The sequence below is a fragment of the Phyllobates terribilis genome, unplaced genomic scaffold (assembly GCF_046119375.1).
Source record: "Phyllobates terribilis strain yellow unplaced genomic scaffold, ASM4611937v1 Scaffold_1__5_contigs__length_1240528914, whole genome shotgun sequence".
In the NCBI taxonomy this organism is placed as follows: domain Eukaryota; kingdom Metazoa; phylum Chordata; class Amphibia; order Anura; family Dendrobatidae; genus Phyllobates; species Phyllobates terribilis.
Window position 1 is genome coordinate 400,997,960 of NW_027362761.1, and position 22,950 is coordinate 401,020,909.

At 42.9% G+C, this 22,950-nt stretch overlaps 1 protein-coding gene across 4 annotated transcripts in view; it reads right to left on the reverse strand.

The window, feature by feature from the left end:
- SNCAIP (synuclein alpha interacting protein) overlaps positions 1-22,950 on the reverse strand; it is a 281,465-nt gene that overhangs the window by 113,808 nt on the left and 144,707 nt on the right. For 3 of the 4 annotated variants that reach the window (XM_073676875.1, XM_073676888.1, XM_073676892.1), the window contains exon 4: positions 6,730-6,802. In XM_073676875.1, coding sequence (XP_073532976.1) covers positions 6,730-6,802 — 73 coding nt within the window. Of the gene's footprint in view, positions 1-4,550; positions 4,783-6,729; positions 6,803-22,950 lie in introns of those variants that run through there. The other variant, XM_073676882.1, reaches the window with a different exon arrangement.

Here is a 22,950-nt window from a genome sequence, read left to right on the forward strand (position 1 = left end):
AGGCGGGTCCGGGAACAGCAGATGCAGATAAGAAGCGCGGAGCAGAAGAGCCGGACCAGGAGGAATTCCCGTGCAGCTCATGGTCCCCCTTCCACCGGGACTGTGATAAAATTCAACATGCAGCATGGGTGGGGCTTCATTAGAGACCATCATACCCCCGGCGACGTCTTTGTGACCCGCAGAGACGTAGAAAGCCATCTGCCGGAGGGACACAGAGGTCGTGACCTGTATGTAGGGGACGAGGTCACCTTCACCCGGCACAAGTGTGCCAAAGGACCCTACGCCCTCCATGTGCATCGCCTGACGGAGGAGGAGCTGCGGTGTGAGGAGGAGCAAGAGGACCCGGACGGGTCTGAAGAATCTAAAGAAGGAGCAGGAGGACGCCGTCGTTAAAGTACGGTAAAGAGACTGTAAATAGTTACCCATCGGGGTACAGTGAACTGTTGCTGCTTTAAATAAGTCCCCGTTGGGACAAGAGTGAACTGTTAACCCGTGTGTCCCTATTCCCATTACCTGGCCGAGGACTGAGAGCGGCCATACCTCCCCTTGTACATAGTTGCGCTTCTTAAAGCGCCCCCTACTGGTTTTATGGGAAAACCATTTTTCTTCAAGAGACTGTCGCACTTTACCCGGTCACAAGTTGCACCGTGACCGGAGGAACCAGCGACAGGAATGTTTACAAGAATGTTATTTATGAAAACGTTTTATTGCTGATATATATATGATGTTTTATATGTTTATATGTTGATGTTTATGAAAAATAATTGTATGTTTTGGATGTTTTTATCTTTAACAGCCCGAGGACGTGCTGTGATTTACCAGGGGGGAATGTAGCACCCTGAGGATTCGGCTGCTACAGGGGTATTACACCTCAAGCCAGAGGTGTGGTATTCCACTCCCAGGTAAGGATGGAGTGTGGAACTGAGCTCAGTAGGCTGCATGCACTACATACATCCCATTTCCGGGGGACAGACCAATGGTACTCCCACTAGAGAAATGTGCAGGTACGACAGCGTCTGTCCCTGGCTGGAGTGGGAGGGGGGTGGAACATCCCAGTAGTGTAGGGGCAGATAGGGGGAGCAGTCTGGGTAAAGCTAGGAGCTCATTGGGTGCTGGTCACCTGAGCTCACACATAGAGGGAGTATATAAGGTGGGAACCATCTTAGAACAGGGTCTTTTGTAGAGGTCTGGTCCGACAAGCAGAGCAGCTCAGCCAGCTCCAAGGCCAAGAGAGTGAGAGAGAGGAGAAAAGAAGGACCCAGAGGGGGAAAAGAGGGAACTCCAAGAACCCAAAATTAGACCAGAGGGTGAAGAGTTGGCACAAGGGTACCGGATCCCAAGCTGGTGGAGGGCACTAATCCTTAGCCAGAGACCGGAGGTCGTGGGCAGGATCTGCCACGACCACCCACTAAATCCACCCGGAAGGCAAACCAAGAATAGGGTCAGGGAACCCAGAGACAAGGGTTTTACCAACAAGAGGCCCGAGGGAGCCGGACTTAGGTGGATCCCTGGTGGGGAAGGCCAGAGAGAAGGACAAGTCAGAAAGGGAGCTCAGGAACACGCTCCAGAATCACCTGGGGGTTGGCCGAGTCCAGGACCTGGTGGACGCAGCACGGCTCGGGTGGTCACTCAAGGCCGGAGTGACCAACACAAAAGCAGTAAGTAAAAACCCTGAACTGCACAGCCCGACTCTGAGTTTCATTCACTGCACCTCCACAACCACCATCCTCTGCAACTGACCCCCTGAGGCTATACCCCTCCCGTTGGGGGTTATACTACCTGAGCTGCACACACACCACCAGCCTCAGCGGACCCTGCTGCAGCGGCGGCCGTAGTGACCGCAAATCAACGGGTGGCGTAGTCGACACTAAAGAACATCCAGTAACATCTGTAGGACTGCCACACACTGAGCTTGACACCCTGGGCACGGACCGGGTCACCGCCACTCGGAGACTACAACCCCCATCTGATCTGGCTCCGGGTATCCCCCAAACAACACTGGCCCAGGGGGCGCGTCACTCCCATCTGGCCGCCGCAGCGGTCTATTCACTAGCACGGGCGTGCAGTTTAAATGCTGTTGGGACTGCCCTGCCTGACGTCATGTGGCAGGGCGGTCCCAACATCATTTAAATTGTCCTCCCGTGTGATAGTGAATATACAGCCGCGGCGGCCAGATGGGAGCGGCTGCGTGATGCAGGCGGCCAGCGTGTCTGTGAGTGGCTGGCTGCTGTTGGGACTGCCCTGCCTGACGTCATGTGGCAGGGCGGTCCCAACATCATTTAAATTTCCTGCCGATGCGACTGCAATTACAGAGCTGCCTGATGCAGCCAGCGTGTCTGTGAGAGACTGGCTGCTGTTGGGACCACCCTGCCTGACGTCATGTGGCAGGGCGGTCCCAACATCATTTAAATTTCCCGCCGGCGCTAGTGCATATACAGGGCTTCGCGATGCAGCCAGCGTGTCTGTGAGTGGCTGCTTTGAACTTTGGGACCGCCCTGCCACATGACGTCAGGCAGGGCAGTCCCAGCAGCAGCCAGCCACTCACAGACACGCTGCATCACGCAGCCGCTCTCATCAGGCCAGCTGCAGATCCACCAGGGCGGGCAGTTTGAATGATGCTGGGACCGCCCTGCCACATGACGTCAGGCAGGGCCCAGCATACACAGGGGCGCGGGTCTATTTAAAAGTTCATGAAATGGCTGACATGAGCCAGTGTCATTCTGTCCTGCAGCATCTGCTGAAGAGGAGCCGCCACCCACGCACAGTGACCCACAGTTTGTCTGCAGCCTGCCTGGTCTCCTGCTGAGCCCTTCTGCTTCAGTCTCAAAGTGTGTATTCTGTCTTAAAAGTATGTTTTTTGTATATCAATGAATAATGGATGGTCCCCTGCAGTTTTATACAGAGTGCTTGCTGGCTGCCTTCTAGTGTTCCTGCCACTTGCCACAGACAAACATTAGCTTATATCATCGTCTGTCTCAGACAGTGTCTGTGGACTGTGGCAGTGGAACGGGGTGGGCAGCCAGCAGCACTTTGTATGAAAGGGCAGAGGATCATTGTCATTTTTAAAATTTGTACATAATGTTGGGGATGGGAGAGGAGTGGACTGAACTTCATAAAGAAAAATGCCCCTGCACACTGTCTACTCCCTCCCCCCATCATCTTAGAAATTTTGCTTGCATCATGTATTTCATTATTTGTATAAATATACAAGCAAAATTTCCAAGGTGGAGGGGTACATAGTGTGCAGGGGCATTTGCCCCATGTAGTTTCAGTCCACTCCCATCCCCCACATTTTTTACACAATGAAAGGATCCTTGGTAAATTTTAGATTAATGGCTGTTTTTTAGGTTAGTTTCACTCGGCAGCTATTTTTTTCAATAATAATGTTTCAGGTATATGCTGATCCCCGACCCGTCATGAGGGAGGGGGGGGGGGCACGCAGTCTCAACTGCCTGGGGCCCTGGCCATCCTTAATCCACCCCTGCGTGCAATATAGACACTGTACACAGCAGCTATAGGGAATCATAGGACATGAAATCAACTCCCTACAGTGACTCACTACATAGCCTGGCATTCCTGTAATCCAGGGCAGGGACCAGTGGCAGTGGGTACAGCTAATACTTCCTTTCCCCACAGCTATTCTTAGTACATATGGGCCCCATTCCCAGGTGATAACATTAGATTGGGGTAAACTCATTGTTAGGAGAAACTGCACTGACCATAGGTTGCTCAAAATGTACAAGACATTTCAGTACTATGAGGACCTGTACAACTACTTTCCTAATCCATCCCTGGAAATGGGGAGAGAACAGCAGAGGATGTCTCAGGACGGCTTTCAGTCAGAAGAATTGCTCTTTTTCTTATCCTATTCTTCTGCTTAGGATGGCCATAGCTCAGGCCACGTCATATGTTAATCTGCTGCTAATAAGAAATGTGACTATTATATGTGAATAGACAAGAGACTAGATACATACGCAGCATTCCCAAGAGGCACAAATAGATGGCTTATTAAACCTTGATTTGTATCTTGTGCTGCTTTGTTTCACCATGATGGGGACATTCAGGCTATATATGAATGTAAAATCAGTCCCCTTCATTATCAGACTGCTCAGCGAATTAGATGATGGTTTCCCCTGAAAGATTCTGACCACTCAATTATCTGCATTTCTAAAGCGTTATCCTTAAGCCTTTACGTTAAATGTATTTGTTGAAAATGGGCCCCTCTGGAACAGTGTTTGTCTGTAACCGACACCATGACACTCTGTATATATTCATCTCCGCTCTTCAGGTTATCAGAAAGTAGAAATGAAGAAAGACAAAGAAGCGTCGGACAAGCAGGGAGATGAAACACTGGAAGGAGTAAATAATTCCGCAGAGTATAACTGACTGCTAACTGCTCCCATTATACTACAAAGAAGTACATCTGCATCCTCTGTTCTTAGCATGCACAATAAAAGCTAAAATATGAAATCTGTCATCAACTTAAATGATTCCATGCACAACACACAAAGAATGATAATAATCGTATCCATTGTTGCCAAAATATTTACCCTTATTAATGTCCTCGGCTGACCCACATCTTGAAGATAGCACAAAATATTGTGGAGATTCTTTCTTCTTCTCGAGGATAATTAATGACAGCGGACGTTTTTTGTTCATTGGAGACCTGTCTGCTGGTGACACCCTGTGAAAGCTGAGGAGCACACAGGGCGAGAATTGTGCAGGACGGAGAAGTGATACCGGCTATGATCTGCTCTTTACCTCCTCCACTTCACTAATATGCAATGTTAAGAGGAATCTTTCAGGTAATACCTCTCTGCTGTCAGTTCCCAATATAGTCTGTGCCTGGGGGGGATCTGAATACTTACCCAAGCTGACAATCTCCTTCACACAACTGCCTATAATTCCAGTGACTCTGGGTGCGGTGAAAAGCAGGTTAGGTGAACGAAAAAAAATTCCAGAACTGCTGACTTGCAAACTACAGAATATGTATACTATTACCGCAGTTACATACTTCAGATCTGCACAAAACATCACAAGCTGTTCTAAACTAATTGGTGAAACATGCAGGTATAAATGCCATGAAAATTATAGGTCACCTACTCCAAGCCAGGCTTATACTCCAAGAGGCCTCAAAATATCACAGCGGTGGCAAGAATAGGTGGTAAAGATGAAATAAACCCTATCATTGGAGAAGAAACTATCATTGGAGAAGAAACCCTATCATTGCATGTATACACAATTAAATTAGACTTATAGAGGTTGTCCACTACTTTTACATTGATGACTTATCCTTAGGATCAGTCATCAATGTCTGATCGGCCGGGGTCCGACACCTGGTACCGCCATCAATTAACTTTTATCGGTGTTGGCGGCGACTGCCGCCGGTGGGAGGTACTCGCTTGCGGAGCTGTTCTGTCTACTTGTAGTGGCCGGGGCTCGGTACTGCACATCCACCTTCAATTCAAAACAATAGGAGGCGGCCACTGCAAGTAGATGGAGCAGCTCAGCAAGTGAGTACTTTCGACCGGTGGCCACAGCCACAGATATTGATGACAGCTTATTGGAGGGGGTGCTGGGTTTCAGACCCAGGCTGATCAGACATTGATGACCTATCCAGAGGATAGGTCATCAATGTAAAAGTAGTGGACAACCTCTTAAAAAACAAATCACCAGAATCTCCAATAACATGGCCTGCCTTGCCTTACTTTTGGGGTAAATCTAACAGTAATCTCACTTCCTTGATCAACTGATTGTAGATCCCATTGATAATTTATTGGTTCAGTTCCCAGCAGTTTCAGTTACATGGTAAATTGGAAAACTTCCAACCCATGAAAGTGCAATAATGTTATCAAGATAATAGTGGAGGAAGTGAGAACCCCATGTGCTATATGTCCTAGTGATTTGTCAGAAGTCTTAATTGTTTGAGGCCAGAATGCTGAAACCCCTAACAATTGCTGGAATGATGGAGCAGAAGACTTCAATTGAGCGCAGTGCCCCTTCAGCTTTGTTCAGGTCATCCAGGGAGCTATAGACCTGCAAGCCTCATTGCTTGAATCTCCAAGGAGAACAAATGTTGATCAAAACCAAAAGGGGCACAAGGTAGAGTTGAGGGGTTCTGCCATGTCTTTCCAGCAATCACTGGAAGTCTTTATGACAATGTTTTACTAAACTGCAGGTAACTTTTAAGTAAAGATGGCTGGTAAAAACTTGAAAAGAAGGAATAAAACAGTAAAGCCCCTTTAAGGATGAATTCCAACACATCTGAAATTTATAGCAATTTGCAATTCAAAGTGTGTGGATGCGTTTATAACATCTCCATCTATATACAGTGGAAATCCTAATCGGCCTTATGCTCATTATGTTGAGAAATGCTGCAGATTTTCATTGTGGATTTCACTCACGCAAGGCTTGTTTCACATATCCGATATTCACAGCCTGAGTACAGATCGTGATATCCTGACCGGCCCCGGGTCTTCTGAAATCAGCACCCTCATACTGTAGGCATAAATGAGACTATTGAGATTGGAGCAGGAGACCCATGAGCCATGATATTGCACTCCATACTCAGACCATGAAAGTCAGATGTGTAACACCGACGGCCCAGCACATATGCCATGTAATCAGTAAAGATTTACAAAATTTATCCAACGTATGTGGACTTCCCCTTATAAGCCTCAAATACATTTTAATGATTATTGAAGTATACAACATAATTACCAAGGTTACCTGATCTATCGTCATTCTGGACATCACATCTTCGACATAGTTCTGGAATTGTCTTCAGGGATGTTATTGAATACTGGGGAAGATAAAACAACATGGATTACACTCAACAATATAAGTTGGTGCAAAAAACAAGTTCCCAGGTTTCTAGGTTTTTGCTTGAAAACAAATTGTAAATGCAATTTCCAGCTTTTTGTGTGGGTGGATGGGATTTGTAACCATCCAAACTCACATAAGAATTAACATTGTGTGCGCCAGCCTAGTTAGGAAACTATGTAACAAAAGGGAAACTCAGGAAGCAGGAGCAAACCTCTTTAAACATAACTCAGAGCCTGGTTATTTTTGCTCCCAAAGTTTACATTAAGTTACATGACACTGTATATACAAAATAGTATAATTTCAGAGAAATTAAGTTAGTCCAATAAAACAGCATCATGTAAACCATATGCAGGATGAATGAGATGACCAAAACTCAGCAGTATTTCGGCACAAAACAAATATAGGCTATATCAATGGCTTCCTGCTCAGAACTAGAAACATATTTCTCATGCACAATCCTGTAATTTCTTTTTTGCCTTGTATGACTTTATATCTACATTATACGTGTGGCCGACTAAATGAGCAATAAGTGAGTAGTAAGTGATTATTACTACAGCAGGTTTATGTTCTGCTACAAAGTAACAACTCAGCGCTTCACATTTCTGAGCTTCATCTTTTTCTTTAAGAGGCAGCAGCTAAACATTCTTCCTAGTACAAATTTTAAACCCAAAATTCATATGTTAAAAGGAATCTGTCACCACTTTGGAATTATCAGACCTCTACTATGGGCATACAGGGTATAGAAAAGTAAATCTATACACACCTGTATGGCCCATAGTAGAGGTCTGATTGCAGAGAAAAGTGCTTTAATCAATTCTAGTTTGTACAGGCTTGGTGTCCGGGGGACGGGAAGAAATCCCCGAGTCGGGGAGTCACTGTCACTTCCTGGCGCCTGCGCAATAGAAGCCTGCAGCGCAGAGCACAGAGAGACGGGGCCGGGATGAAGCAAAGCGCGCTCTATGTGAGCTCTATGTGAGCGGTGCTTTGCCCATGCCCGGGAAGTCAGAGAGCACAGTGCACATCACAGGGCCCTGTGACGTGCAGGAGAGGGGGGATATGATAATTAAGCATATAGGCAGGGATTTTAGGAACTAATAAGCACATAGGCGAGGATTTCTTCCCGTCCCCTGGACGCCAAGCCTGTACAAAATAGAATTGATTAAAGCGCTTTTCTCTGCAATCAAACCTCTACTACGGGCCATACAGGTATGTATAGATTTTAGATTTACTTTTCTATACCCTGTATGCCCATAGTAGAGGTTTGATAACTCCAAAGTGGTGACAGATTCCCGTTAAGGAAATTATCTTAAGGATGCAATTACACAGGATTCTTTTGGATTGGATAAAAGAAATAAATGTTACAGCTCCAAAAAGAAAATTAAAAAAAAATTTCTTAGAAAATTTTATTCGAGAAAAATTATTTTAAAAACAGACAGGATACAAGGGCCGCAAGTGGCTAATACCATGTAACAATCCCAGCTGAGATAAAGACTGCAGTTGCAGTCGAAACGCGTAGCCTATTATCCTCTCCTCTGTGAGTTTTTTGTATGGTTGTTACATGGTATTATCTACTGCGGCCCTTGTATCCAGTCTGTTTTTGAAATAATTTTTCTCAAATAAAATTTTCTAAGAAATTTTTTAAAAATTAACTTTTGGAGCTGAAACATTTATTTCTTTAATCCATTGTTTAACTACGTGAGGATCAGGACGGAGTTCCGTGCACCACTCTAGAAAATTGGTGAGCTGACAACTATTTTTTTCCTAATTCTTTTGGATTATCAGACTTTTGAAGTGAATCCTAGGCCTTGTTCACATTAAGTTAGTCTTACACTTCACATAAATACTGGGAAAGGCTCCTGTTGTAAATATGAAACATAATAATAATAATAATTATAATTTTTATTTATATAGCGCCAACATATTCCGGGGAACTTTACAATTAAGCGGTGACATGTATAAATTCAATACCAAGTAACACAGTTAAACAGTAACATTAGGAGTGAGGGCTGTGCTCGCAAGCTTACAATCTACAAATCCTTAAGGCTCTAATGACCAGTGTAAAAAGTGTAAAGTTTTAGGCCAAAATAGCATTTTTTCATTAAACTAGGGGTCTATGAACAATGTACACCACTATATACCTACACAGTGACATACTGTACATACTATCCTTCTGTCAGAAGTAAAAATAGGGCAATATTATCAACTGAGGGCTCCTTCACATGTCAGTGATGTTTCTTGTGTACAGAAAAGGTCTGACTTTCATAAGTTTGACCAGTTTTTAGCGTCAGAATTTGATCAGTTTCAACAGTTTTTCTGGGTTGAAAAAAAAAAACCCAATGGAGGGTTCTGAAGCTTCTGTCAAACAGTCCGTGAAAAATGGCAGCACAAAGCTGGCATCCGAGTGCATTGGCAAGTTTGGTCAGATACTCGGCGCAATATTGGATAAGTCTCTTTGCTTTTGTGTGGACCATTTGGTCATAGAAAAAAAAAAGGACAAGTGAACTACCCCATAGACCATCATAGGTATGAGTTCTCTCTGTGAAAAACATGGATGGCATTCGTTCATAAAAACTGATGTGTGAAAGAACCCTTTTGTATGACTGACAGACGGCCTTATAGAGGAGAAACTTGTAGCTCCTGGGCTCCCACCCACCGGCCATATGCCATTTACAGTATAGTAAAGGCAGACGGCCTTATAGAGGAGAAACTTGTAGCTCCTGGGCTCTCAGCCACCTACCATATGCCATTTACAGTATAGAAAAGGCAGACAGCCTTATAGAGGAGAAACTTGTAGCTCCTGGGCTCCCACCCACCTACCATATGCCATTTACAGTATAGTAAAGGCAGACGGCCTTATAGAGGAGAAACTTGTAGCTCCTGGGCTCCCACCCACCTACCATATGCTATTTACAGTATGGTAAAGGCAGACAGCCTTATAGAGGAGAAACTTGTAGCTCCTGGGCTCTCAGCCACCTACCATATGCCATTTACAGTATAGAAAAGGCAGACAGCCTTATAGAGGAGAAACTTGTAGCTCCTGGGCTCCAACCCACCTACCATATGCCATTTATAATAAAGGACATTTCATATTTGTCCAAGAGTGTCCCAAGGCCCAGGTGTGACGGCAAAATTTGCATTCCCTATACTTACATCCCTGTGGTCATATTAACCTCTATCCATATCAGGTCATTATTTCTAATTTCATATGACATCACTGACCTGTTATATTTATAGCACAGAGAAAATTAATTTGGGTCAAGATGGCGCATGTAGAATCAGCCACAAAGAGTGACATACCTGAGAATACACTCTCTATTCCCTGAGACCCCCAGGTGGTGGAAGCCCCAATCTAGCCCAGTGCACTCTCTGTAGTCCAACACACATTAAAAGAAACATGAATTCATATTACAATCCTATACACCTTTAAATGGCAAACAGCACCATAATGAAGCCAATGCAGATGGTTAAGTATGACCATCTGAGTGCTATTTCTCCGGTCAAGTGAGGAGGGTATGCTTCTGTATACGTTAAGGTATCTACATGGCTCTGGGGCAATAATTAAAAGCACACAAAGTAGCCACTAAGTTTACTTTAGGAATTTGAAAGTGGTAGTCAGTACCGAAATATTAACAGACCCAGCATCTCTACATTTCCACTCACATCCTTGTTATACAAACATTAAGTAATATTCGGCTGGCCAATTATGGACACAAATTAAAATTCCTTACCAACCACAATGTCTGAAAGGCGAAGAGTGAAAATGTAGTCTCCACTTCTAGATGTCATAGCGAAAATGCCAATCAAAAACAAATGTGGAAAAAATAAAAAGTGGAGCAACTGAAACAATGTGTAGATTTCATAAATAAAATATTTATAGCACATTGTGAAATATAAGAGTAAAGCTGTGGAGAGCAACCACAAGCGCCACCACATTAAAGATGTTGCTATTAATATGAGCGTCTTGGTGCCAGCTTGGATTAGTATCTCTTTGTTCTGTTTTCCCCATAGCAAAAATTCTTTCAAAAGATTATTTGGTTGCATTTTTTTGTAGTTTCCATTTCCGACGTTTGCTCAAATCTGTTGATTTAAGGTTAGGATTTCTTAAAATAACTGTTGGATAAATGTTGACATTCTTTCTAATCTACAACACTTTACTAAGGACCAAGTTGAAAAGTCATAATATACGGTACATGACTATGGGAATACAGAACATCATCATGCTTCATGCTCACTGAGAGCCTTTATCTTACGACAGCATTCTGGATCCATGTAGAATGATATCAGAAATACAAGGTCAATGTATAGGCTAGCACACAGAGGATTTCTTCATGGAAGAGATAATAGTGACATTCTCCATAGCACGATAGGTTACAAAGATATTTCACCCTAGAAGCAATGCAATATCTCAATGAGACGCAGTGGCACATCTAGAGGCACTGCTTTATGTATCAGCCTTTGCAGTCATTGTTAGGACCCCTTCACATGTCCGGAAAAAACGGTACCAGTGTCATAAGTGTTCTGGATCAGTGTGCCATCCGTTTTCTGATGTCGCTTAAGAAAAATCAATTCCAAAGCTTCTTCTATACTTTGCAATGCTAAAAATGTACAGCACACGAACGGCACACGAATGACATCCATGTACTTGAATTGGCCGTTGTCAACTGTGCTGCTGGTAAAAAACAGACATGTCTCCGAGTTGTTCACATAGACAATCGATCTGTGTAAAAACACGGACATGTGAAGATCACCATAGGTTTTGTGTGGATACGTGTCTCCGGTATGTGTGAAAACGGATGCCACACGTACCGGAAACACGTACATGTGTAGGCCCTTCACACGTCCGTATAAAACCGGTACCAGAAAAAAACAGTACTGGTGTCATCTGCATTTTGGATCAGTGTGTCATCAGTGTGCCATCCATGTTTTTCCGGTATGGATAAAGAAAGAATGTAAGATAGGGCATCAATGTATGATCGGCCGGGGTACCCCCGTTGATCAGCTGTTACCTGTGGCAGCACCCGCCGGCCGGAAGTCCTTACCTGCGGTGCTTGGCCGTCAAGTTGTAGTGGCCGCCGCTTGTTACTGCACATACGCCTCCTAATTCAATTCCACGGCCGCAACTTGGCGGCCAAGCACCGCAGGTAAGGACTTCCGGTCGGCGGCCGCCGCCGCTGATAACAGCTGATCGGCGAGGGTGCCGGGTGCGGGACCGCAGCCGATCATACACTGATGCCCTACACGGATGCTGTACATGTTTTACACAAACCCATAGACTTGTATTGGCCCTTGTCATTCGTGCTGCAAGGTAAAAAATGCACATGTCTCTGTGTGGTTTACATGGACACACGGTCTGTGTAAAAACATGGACATGTGCACAGCAGCAGAGGTTATAATGGGTACATGTGCCATCCGAGAGAAAAATGGATGCCACACGTACATGTGAAGAAGGCCTTAAAGGGGTTGTCTAGCCTTTTTTTTATTCTTTTTCTGTTGAAATTTTGTCATTTTTTAATACACATCAGAAAGAAAACAAAAGTATTCGAACATATTGTGTAGCTTTTTTTTGCAAAATCTTCGCACTCTAAGTAATCAGAAGTAATACTTTTATTTATAATGCAATCCAACATAAATAGTGATGTTTCGGCCCTAAGTATGGGTCTTTTTAAAACTCAAATTGCAGAGGGATATAGACGATATAGGAGCGCTATGATGTACCGCGAGTGGAGGTAGCACTGCTATCAGGGCCGGCGTCAGCACCCGGCGTACCCGGGCAAGTGCCGGGGCCTTGGAAAATCAGAGGGGCCCACCGCCCACTCACTGTCGGGGCCCACCGTCCACTCACTGTCGGGGCCCTGGCCGCTTCCTCTGCACCTGTTCAGTGACGCAGGCGCTGCTTGATTGCCGGCACTCCCCCAGACATGGCCGCGCGCTATGCGGCTGTGTCTGCTAGTAATGACACGGCAGGGTCGACGGCGCTGCACCTTTAATTGTGCTCGTGTGTCGCCCCTGCCGCGTCATTACTAGCAGACACAGCCGCATAGCGCGCGGCCATGTCTGGGGGAGTGCCGGCAATCAAACACCGTCGGAGGTCTGCACAGATGGGGGAGAGCGGCCCGGACCCGACCTGACCGCAGGTGGGCCCCTCTGATGGTCCAGGACCATGATGTCTGTGACATGCCGGGGGCCCTGCACTGCCCCATACCTGAGGAGCTGCTGGACAGGACAATGGACCGGGGACAGGTGAGTGAGGCTTCCCCAATCCCCATATTAAAAATATTTGTAATGGGTCTGTGTGAGTGCATGTATGTGAATGTCAGTGTGTATGAGTGTGTATATATATTTGTCAGTTTTATATATGTTTTTAAGAATTTGTGTAAAAATGTATGTATGTCTGTACACATATCTGTGTACAATGTGTGCGTGCGTGTGTCTGCGTACCGTGTGTGCGTGCGCGTGTCTGCGTACCGTGTGTGTGTGCGTGCGCGTGTCTGCGTACCGTGTGTGTGTGCGTGCGCGTGTCTGCGTACCGTGTGTGCGTGCGTGTGTCTGCGTACCGTGTGTGCGTGCGCGTGTCTGCGTACCGTGTGTTACCGTGCGTGCGTGCATGTGTCTGCGTACCGTGTGTTACCGTGTGTGCGTGCATGTGTCTGCGTACCGTGTGTGCGTGCGCGTGTCTGCGTACCGTGTGTGTGCGCATGTCTGCATATGTGAAGGATGAGGTGGCAGGCCGGGCCCTGTGTACTATATATATATATTTCTCCGCCGTATCTGTGCATCATGAATCATGGTATGTGTTAAAAGGGCCCACTGAGACTCTTTCGCCCGGGGCCCAGAAAAACCTGGAGCCGGCCCTGGCTGCTATATATCGCCCAACATAATTTTTGCAACAGAATTTTTTGTTAGAAAGTATGAAGGGTTAAAAGTTGATCAGCAATTTCTCATTGTTCTAAAAAAAGTTACAAAACCATTATTTCTCAGCGACCACATCCCATGTGAAGTGATTTTGGCAGGCCTATATAACAGAAAATACCCCAAAGTGACACCATTTTAAAAACTGCATCCCCAAAAGTGCTCAAAACCACCTTCAAGGAGTTTATTATTAACCCTTTAGGTGCTTCACAGGAATTTAAGCAATGTGGAAGGAAAAAATAAACAATTTAATTTTTCCTACAAAAATGTTAATTTAGCCCCATATTTAGCATTTTTACAAGGAGAAAATGAACCATACAATTTATTGTGCAAGAAAAACAGCAATTCAGGGATTGGGTTTTTTTTTATGCCATTCAGTGTCTGTTAAAAATGATAAGGCAGCTTTATTCTACGTGTCAGTACAATTACAGTGATGCCACATTTATATTATTTTTTTTATGTTTTGGCGCGTTTACACAATAAAAACAAATTTTATAGAAAAAAATTGGTTTTGCATCACTTTATTCTCAGAGCTATAACTTTTTGCACTGATACAGTTGTATGGCAGCTTGTTTTTTGGGGGACAAGATGACATTTTCAGCGATACCAATGACTTTTTGACTGCATTTTATTCCACATTTTACTCAGCAGTATGACGAAAAAGCATTGTTTTTTTGCCAAAAATTTTTTATGGTGTTCACTAAAGGGGTGGGTAGGACAGTTTTATAGGTCAGGTCATTCTGGCCACGGCGATGCACTTTGTTTATTTTTGTTTTTACATAAATGTATGTATTTATTGGATTAATATTTTTTCTTTTTTTTATTCTTTATTTTGTGATTTTTTTCTTATATTTTTACAAATTTTTTTTTAACTTTTCTTTACCTTGTTCCAGTATGGGACATCAGCTTTCCCTGCCCTGATCGCTGATCTAATACTCTGCAATGCTTTTGCACTGCAGGGCATTAGCTCTGCATCTCGCAGACAGGGAGAAGACACTTCAGCTCCTGTTCTGAGCTTATGGGCCGAAAGGTGGTCACCTCGGGTAGAGGTGAAGGGAAAGTAAGGGAAAAGATGAAAGCTGATCTTGAAGTTATGTGACATCACGTTGAAATATCACAAAGTGCCCCAAGGGTCCTGTGCCCATGAGACACATACCCATTTTTGTTAAAACTGCCTCCCAACAAATGTTGGGGCACCTCGCCAGTAAGACCCACCTCACAGTCTGAGAAGCGATCTCCTAAACCATGGCAAACAATTGGACAATGCTAATGCAATCTGACGTGAAGTCTATTTGGCCCTTACTTTTTACCAACTTATTGTCTTTCTGTGATCCATACAATATTTTATTCTTATCTAACTAGATAAAAATTTCCAAAATGGACACATTGACTTCAGCATTTTAACTTTGCCTTTCAGATGACCTGCAGATTTCATCTTCATCGTTCCAAAGTCAAGAAAAATAAATAAATAAACAAGTCGTGAAATTTTTATCAAAACCGTACGGTATATTTTTCAGGTTCATCTAGGGAACTTTGGGATTTTGGCCTGGAGTTGCTCCTATTACTAGAACGTCTGCCAGCAGCGAACGATCTGATGATATCACTCACTGCCTGTGTCTGTGCAGTAACCATGTACGCGAGCAGCCATGGATATAGCATTTCCCAGCACTGCAAGCTTCCTTTCACTAGGTGATACATCAAGCACTTGTATACCAATACGCTGTCTTTTGGCCACTGGCCTTACTATATTTTTATATGAAACTTCTTTACGTGATGTAACTCTCAAAATGCTAAACTGCTACACAATAAATGGCCATATGTTAAAGTTGGACGTACAGTCAGTGGGTCTCCTGGGAAAGTACTCATATCATTGATGCTAACACTACAGCTGGCCATAGCTTCTAGCTTTACAGCACACTTTTAATGGAGACTGTCAGCACAAAATGACTGTTTAAACCACGCACCATTAGACTGGCCAAACAGTTAAATGCACCTTCCCACTTTCTTGTTTTCCCATCTATCTCCACACTTTTCTGGCTTCTGTAGAGGCAAAACTGCCAATTAAGCAATAGAAAGCAGAGATAGATGTAGAACAAGTAGCAGGAAAGAGGACCAAGGGTGCACCAAGCACCTGTGCTTTGCTTAAACAGTCATTTCGTACAGAAAAACTCCCTTTAAACCATCAAATCACCAATTCCATCCATCATTACCTAGATTCCTACTCTACAAATGTAAATAGCACAAAGAATAAGTATCAGTCATTAGCGACCTAGAAATGGGACTTTCATTGTCTTTCATGTTATGTCTTGTTACTAAACACTTATGAAGGATACCTTTTAATGCCATTTAATCTAGATTTTCTCAAACTTCTGATCACACAATATATTACAGTAAGTAAAAATATACATGTACTGTATATTGTTTGATTTATGCTAATACAATCATCGAAGAATCTCCATACCAAAAAGAATCTCCAAATGAGAAAGAACAAAAGGTCTGACAAGGAGCCACCATTGATTCATTGGAGAGGTATTGAGCCTTGCGTGGGCACCTCCAGTGGTCATTATGTTGGGGTAAGGACATAAGTATAACTACTATCCTAGATTTTTGTCAGGTGGTCTAGATCAAACCCAACAGTAGTGGATTTAAGGTACCATCCATCTTGGGTATTTTCCTCACTTTCTTGAATGGCCTCAACATCGTACATACACAGTCCCGAGTAATGGGGTATGAATGTGCATCCACATAATTGAGAAATGGCTGGAGGGTTTCACCCAAAAACATCTCAGAAGTTCAGATGATCTTCAACATTGTGTCAATGGGAGCTACGTTGTGAAGAACACAGCCTAGGTGTTGTGATCTAAGGGCCTTATATCCTCATATGCATTATCTGGTAAAATAAGTCCCTCCAATGAGCTTTATTGGAGGGGGATTCCCTATAATCCCAGCATTGCCTCTCTCATCGCATTGAAGAATATTTTTTTTGAGGGTTAATCTTTCTGTGAATGCAATACAACATATGGCTGAAGAAATCCCCTTTCTTTTAGCCAACCTGATTGTTCACAGGTCTGAGTGCGTTCTTATAATGAGACACAAACTTAGGCAGGGATCATGTGAGAATGTTATAGCAGCAATTACTTTGTTCAAAAGAGACTCTCCCATCTAGAATAATGCTAAACTCTTACAGAGCAGAGAGGTTTGATACTAGTATGTGCTACACCAGTCTTCTCCCTGGGAACAATAGCCACAATGTATTTAGAGAGGAAGTCGTAGAAAGTGATGTGTCAATTGAAGGAAAAAGGAAACCATTCAGAGCTCAGAAAACAGCTTTCCTGCCTACATTTTTGTGGGAAACATTTAGTGTTAAGGTCAATACACCACTAAAAAAAAACCTTCTCCTATAAAGAAAGCCTAGGAGCCTCTGTGTTCCCACCAACACATTTTCTGTTCAGTAGTGCTCATTAGGAATACTGCGTGTGCTCATTTATTTCCTCTTGGAACAATTTTATACATTAACTATAAAACAATATATTAATATAATTCTGTATAACCAACAAAAACACACACAATGCCCTCCTAAATAATAAAACAGCTGCAAGATCAACACAGCCAAAAGCAACATAACTATTTAAAGGGGTTGCCCGGGATTACAAAATCATGGCTGCCTTTTATCTAAAACAGTACCCACCCCCCCTTGTCTACAGGCTGTGTATGATATTGCAGCTCTGCATCATTTCCTTTTTTTTTTTATAATTCTGGAAGACCACTTTAATTCAAAATGAGACCCTAAATTTCATTTTCATGTTAAAAAAACCATGACCAACTTTATACTGCTAAACACTTCATATCACCACTATAAGCTGTCTGTGACTGTCCTTCGGGAAGTAGGATCTGTAATGTAACTTTAGGAATCACAGAGGTCACACCTCTGATTGTCCCATGGACTCTGCCACATGAAGCATTGAGGACCCGGCATATAAGGTCCAGTTGCTGGCTAGCATCATTGCATAAAAAAAAAACACCAGAGTGTAGGAGGGCAACTGAAATTTTTTGTTGTCTGATCTGTGGTCTAATTATTTTGGAGGTCAAATTTAAATGTCAGGTTTCGCATCTCTAATTTAAAACGGTTGGCATAGACCCAGTAACTTTTAGTTACACCTCTATGCAATACCAGAACATATTTATCAAAGATTATATATATAAAAACTGTTGCTTTGCAGCGCTGGGGTCCTGTTCTCCCTATGTTTGCATGGGTTTCCTCCGGGTTCTCCGGTTTCCTCCCATACTATAAAGACATAATGATAGGGAATCTAGATTGTGAGCCCAAATGGGGACAGTGATGATGATAATGTCTGTAAAAGTAAGTAAAATAAATAAATGTCAACTTAAAGAATATACAAAATGTTACATTGATCTGTTAATTGTTCCAATGCATCTAGAAGTGAAAAAATATTTTCCAGACTACAATTTTCCCGCTGCCCCCAAATTTGGGAGGAAAATGGGGGGGGGGGTGGTGTCTTATAGTCCGATTGCAGCTTACCGGGGAGTTGCAGCAGTGGTGGAGTGGGATCACAGGAGGCAGGGTGCCTTCCTCAGGATACCGGCAGCAGAAGTGGTGCGATACTGCCAGCCCGGTGTTGGCGATGAGGCAGAGCGAAGTGCATTGCTTTCCCGGCAGCCATTTTACTAAAGCCGTGGGGCCGCCGGAGGCGTGCATGATGCGCAGACTGGGATCTCGGCTCAGCAGTGGGCTTTAGGGAAATGGCCGTCGTGCGTGGCACGGATTGGAATCTCGGCTGGGCCGAGAACCCAGTCTGCACATGTGCCGCTTCCAGCAGCCCACGGCTTCAGGAAAATGGCCGCTGGGAAAGCAATGCACTCCACTCTGCCTTACCTCCGACACCAGGCCCGCAGCATCGCACCACTGGGGCACCCCCTTCTCCCACCCAGGGCCCGCAACACTGCCTATCTTCTGCCGCCGGAGGCTTCCTGTGGAAGGGACCGTGCCTCCTGTGACCCCGCTCCACAGCCGCCACCCCCCAGGTAAGATTGCTGAAATTCGTACTACAAGATGGACCTCCATCTTATAAAAAATATTTTTTTCCCAATTTTCCTCTCCAAAATTTGGGGTGTGTCTTATGGTCTTGTGCGTCTTGTAGTCCGAAAAATAAGGTAATTATGACAGCAGATTCACTCGAAATCGTCCATGAAATTAAAATCACATTTACTAATTTACTCAGTGTAATTCAGTCCAAAGAATAACAGACAAGTCAGGAATGGGTTAAAAACAATAAAAATTCATACTCACCTACAGCAGCTTGAGAAGGTATTCACCCCATTAGCTTCTACCTATTTTGTTACATTACAACGTGTGTTTAAATATTTTTGTAATGCGATTTGTATATGATGCATCAGCACTAAATAGTCCAAGTTGGTGAAGTAAGAAAAATATAGGCATAAATTAAATTTATGGGATCAAAGAACAAAAAATTGGCATGTGCGTATGTATTCACCCCTTTTGGTATGAAGACCCTAAAAATTTCCGGTGTAAGCAATTACCTTCATAAGTCATATGCTTTGTGAAAGGAAGTCCACCTGTGTGCAACTAAGTGTCACATGGTCTGTCAGTATATACATATATTTTCTGAAAGGTCACAGAGGCTGAAACACCTTTAACCACTTCGCGCCAGAGCCTGTTTTTGCCTTCGTGACCGGGCCAATTTTTTCAATTCTGACCACTGCCAGTTTATGAAGTAATTACCCTGGAACGCTTCAACGTATTCCCCTGATTCAGAGAATGTTTTTTCGTGACATATTGTACTTCATGATAGTGGTAAAATTTCTTCGATATCACTTGCGTTTATTTGTGAAAAAATCGGAAATTTGGCGAAAATTTTGAAAATTTTGCAATTTTCAAACTTTGAATTTTCATGCCCTTAAATCAGAGAGATATGTCACACAAAATAGTTAATAAATAACATTTCCCACATGTCTACTTTACATCAGCACAATTTTGGAACCCAAATTTTTTTTTGTTAGGGAGCTATAAGGGTTAAAAGTTGACCAGCGATTTCTCATTTTTCCAACAAAATTTACAAAACCATTTTTTTAGGGACCACATCACATTTGAAGTCACTTTGAGGGGTCTTTATGACAGAAAATACCCAAAAGTGACACCATTCTAAAAACTGCACCCCTCAAGGTGCTCAAAACCACATTCAAGAACTTTATTAACCCTTCAGGTGATTCACAGGAATTTTTGGAATGTGGAAGAAAAAAATTAACATTTAACTTTTTTCACAAAAATGTTACTTTAGACCCAATTTTTTTATTTTCACAGGGGTAACATGAAAAAATGGACCCCAAATTTTTTTGTGCAATTTCTCTTGAGCGTGCTGATACCCCATATGTGAGGGAAAACCACTGTTTGGGCGCACGGCAGGGTTCGGAAGGGAAGGAGCGCCATTAGACTTTTTGAATGTAAAATTTGTTTGAATAATTAGCGGACGCCATGTCACATTTGGGGAGCCCCTAATGTGCCTAAACAGCGGAAACCCCCCACAAGTGCCACCATTTTGGAAACTAGACCCCTTAGGGAACTTATCTAGATGTGTGGTGAGCACCTTGCACCCCCAGCTGCTTCACAGAAGTTTATAATATTGAGCCGTAAAAATAAAATTTTCACATTTTTCCCTCAAAAAATGTTTTTCATTCCCTAATTTTGTATTATCATAAGGGTAACAGGAAAAATTGCACCATGAAATTTCTTGTGCAATTTCTCCTGAACACGCCGATACCCCATATGTGGAGGCAAATTACTGTTTGGGCACATGGCAGGGTTTGAAAGGGAAGGAGCGCCATTTGACTTTTTGAATGTAAAATTTGTTTGAATAATTAGCGGACGCCGTGTCACATTTGGGGAGCCCCTAATGTGCCTAAACAGTGGAAACCCCCCACAAGTGCCACCATTTTGGAAACTAGACCCCTTAGGGAACTTATCTAGATGTGTGGTGAGCACCTTGCACCCCAAGCTACTTCACAGAAGTTTATAATATTGAGCCGTAAAAATAAAATTTTCACATTTTTCCCTCAAAAAATGTTTTTCATTCCCTAATTTTGTATTATCATAAGGGTAACAGGAAAAATTGCACCATGAAATTTGTTGTGCAATTTCTCCTGAACACGCCGATACCCCATATGTGGGTGAAAATCACTGCTTTGGTGTACGGCAGGGTTCGGAAGAGAAAGAAGCGCTATGTTGGCTGGGATAGGCACAGACGCCATGTCACATTTGAAGAGTCGCTGACATGCCAAAACAGCAGAAACCCCCACAAGTGACCCCATTTTGTAAACTACACCTCTCAAGGAATTCATCTAGGGAAGTAGTGAGCATTTTTTAATTTTTAAATTTATACCATTGGGCAGTGAAAAAAGCATAATTATATTTTTACCACAAAAAAATGTTTTACCCTCAGATTTTACATTTTCACACAGGGCAATGGGTAAAAATGGTGCCGAAATGTGTCACACAATTTCTTCTAAAAGTGTCAATACCCCATATGTGGCTGTATCGTACCGCTTAGCCATACGGCGAGATCTGGGGGGGGACGGAGTGCTATTTGACAATTGGAGAACAAATTATTGTAGAATAGGCATTTGGATTTGGGAGCACAAAATTTTCTGAATTTCTTTTGGGGGGCAAGGGCCATTTTGCTTTTCCAGAGCCTTTCTGCTACCAGTAACTTGGAAGTCCCTTATATTTTTAACAGATGATGGACCTGAGTGGGGACTAGCTTTTTTTGAGGACTGAGTTGAAGCTTTTATTGGGAACATTTTACGTAACATTTATCCGGCGCTCTAGGCTGAGCACTTACATCGGGGTTTCCATCTAAATTTCCAAGTGATGTAATTCAGATGAAACCCCTGCGGGATCCATTCACTGTAATGAGGCAGCAGAGTTACTCTGGACTCCGTCTGGCCTCTGTTTAGTGGTGTCCTTTTTTTCAGAAGTGCACAAAACTGTGGCCAACCGCACTTTTATGCACGCCTAAAACAAATGACACCGTGGGATCCCAGGCTAGACGGCATCCACAGTGGCCTATATCTGCCTCATTACAGGGAATCTTCCATCATGGGTTCTGGCTGAATCACGTATTTCAGAGATTTACACGGAAACTCTGGCGTAAGTGCTCAGCGCAGAGCGCAGGATAAATGTGAGCAGAGCCTTACTGCGATCTTTGGGAGACATAATAAACAAATCAGTAGCAGGTGAAGAATTGGTTTTATTTATTTTTTATGCCGTTCCTAGTGTGATATAACTGATTAGATTACTTTATTCTTCGGGTCGGTGCGATTACAGAGATACCAGATTTATATCGGGTTTTTATGACTGACAGCTGTCACACACTAAAATACGCTTTTTTTGCAAAATCTAGTTTTTGCATCACCATATTTTGAGAGCTATAATTTTTCCATATTTCGGCCGATAGAGTCATGTGATGGCTTGTTTTTTGCGGGACGAGTTGAAATTTTTATTGGAACCATTTTTGGGCACGTGACATTTTTTGATCGCTTTCTATTCCGTTTTTTGGGAGGTAAAGTTAACAAAAACAAACACTTCAGGAATTGTTTTTTGAGTTTTTTTTTATGCCGTTCTGCGTGTGGTAAAAGTGATCAGGCAGCGTTATTCTTCGGGTCAGTACGTTTACAGCGATACTACACTTACTGTATTTTTTTTATGTTTTGGCGCTTTTACACAATAAAACAATTTTATAGAAAAAAAAATATTTTTTTTGCATTGCTTTATTCTGAGCGCTATAACTTTTTTATTTTTTGGCTGATGGAGCTGTATGGCGGCTTTTTTTTGCGGAACAAGATGACGTTTTCAGCAGTACCATTTTTATTTCTATTCTGCTTTTTTATTGCATTTTTTTCCACTTTTTGTTTGGCGATATGATGAAAAAGCATATTTTTTTGCTTCGTTTTTTATTTATTTTTATTACGGTGTGCACAGAAGGAGTTAATTAGTGTGACAGTTTTATAGCTCGGGTTGTTTCGGACGCGGCGATACCAAATATGTGTACTTTTTTTGGTTTTGTAATAATTTACGGATTTATTGGTTTAATATTTTATTTATTTATTTTTATTTATTTTGTGATTTTTTTTTTAATAGTTTAAAAACTTTTTTTTTACTTTTTTTTACATTTTTACTTAGTC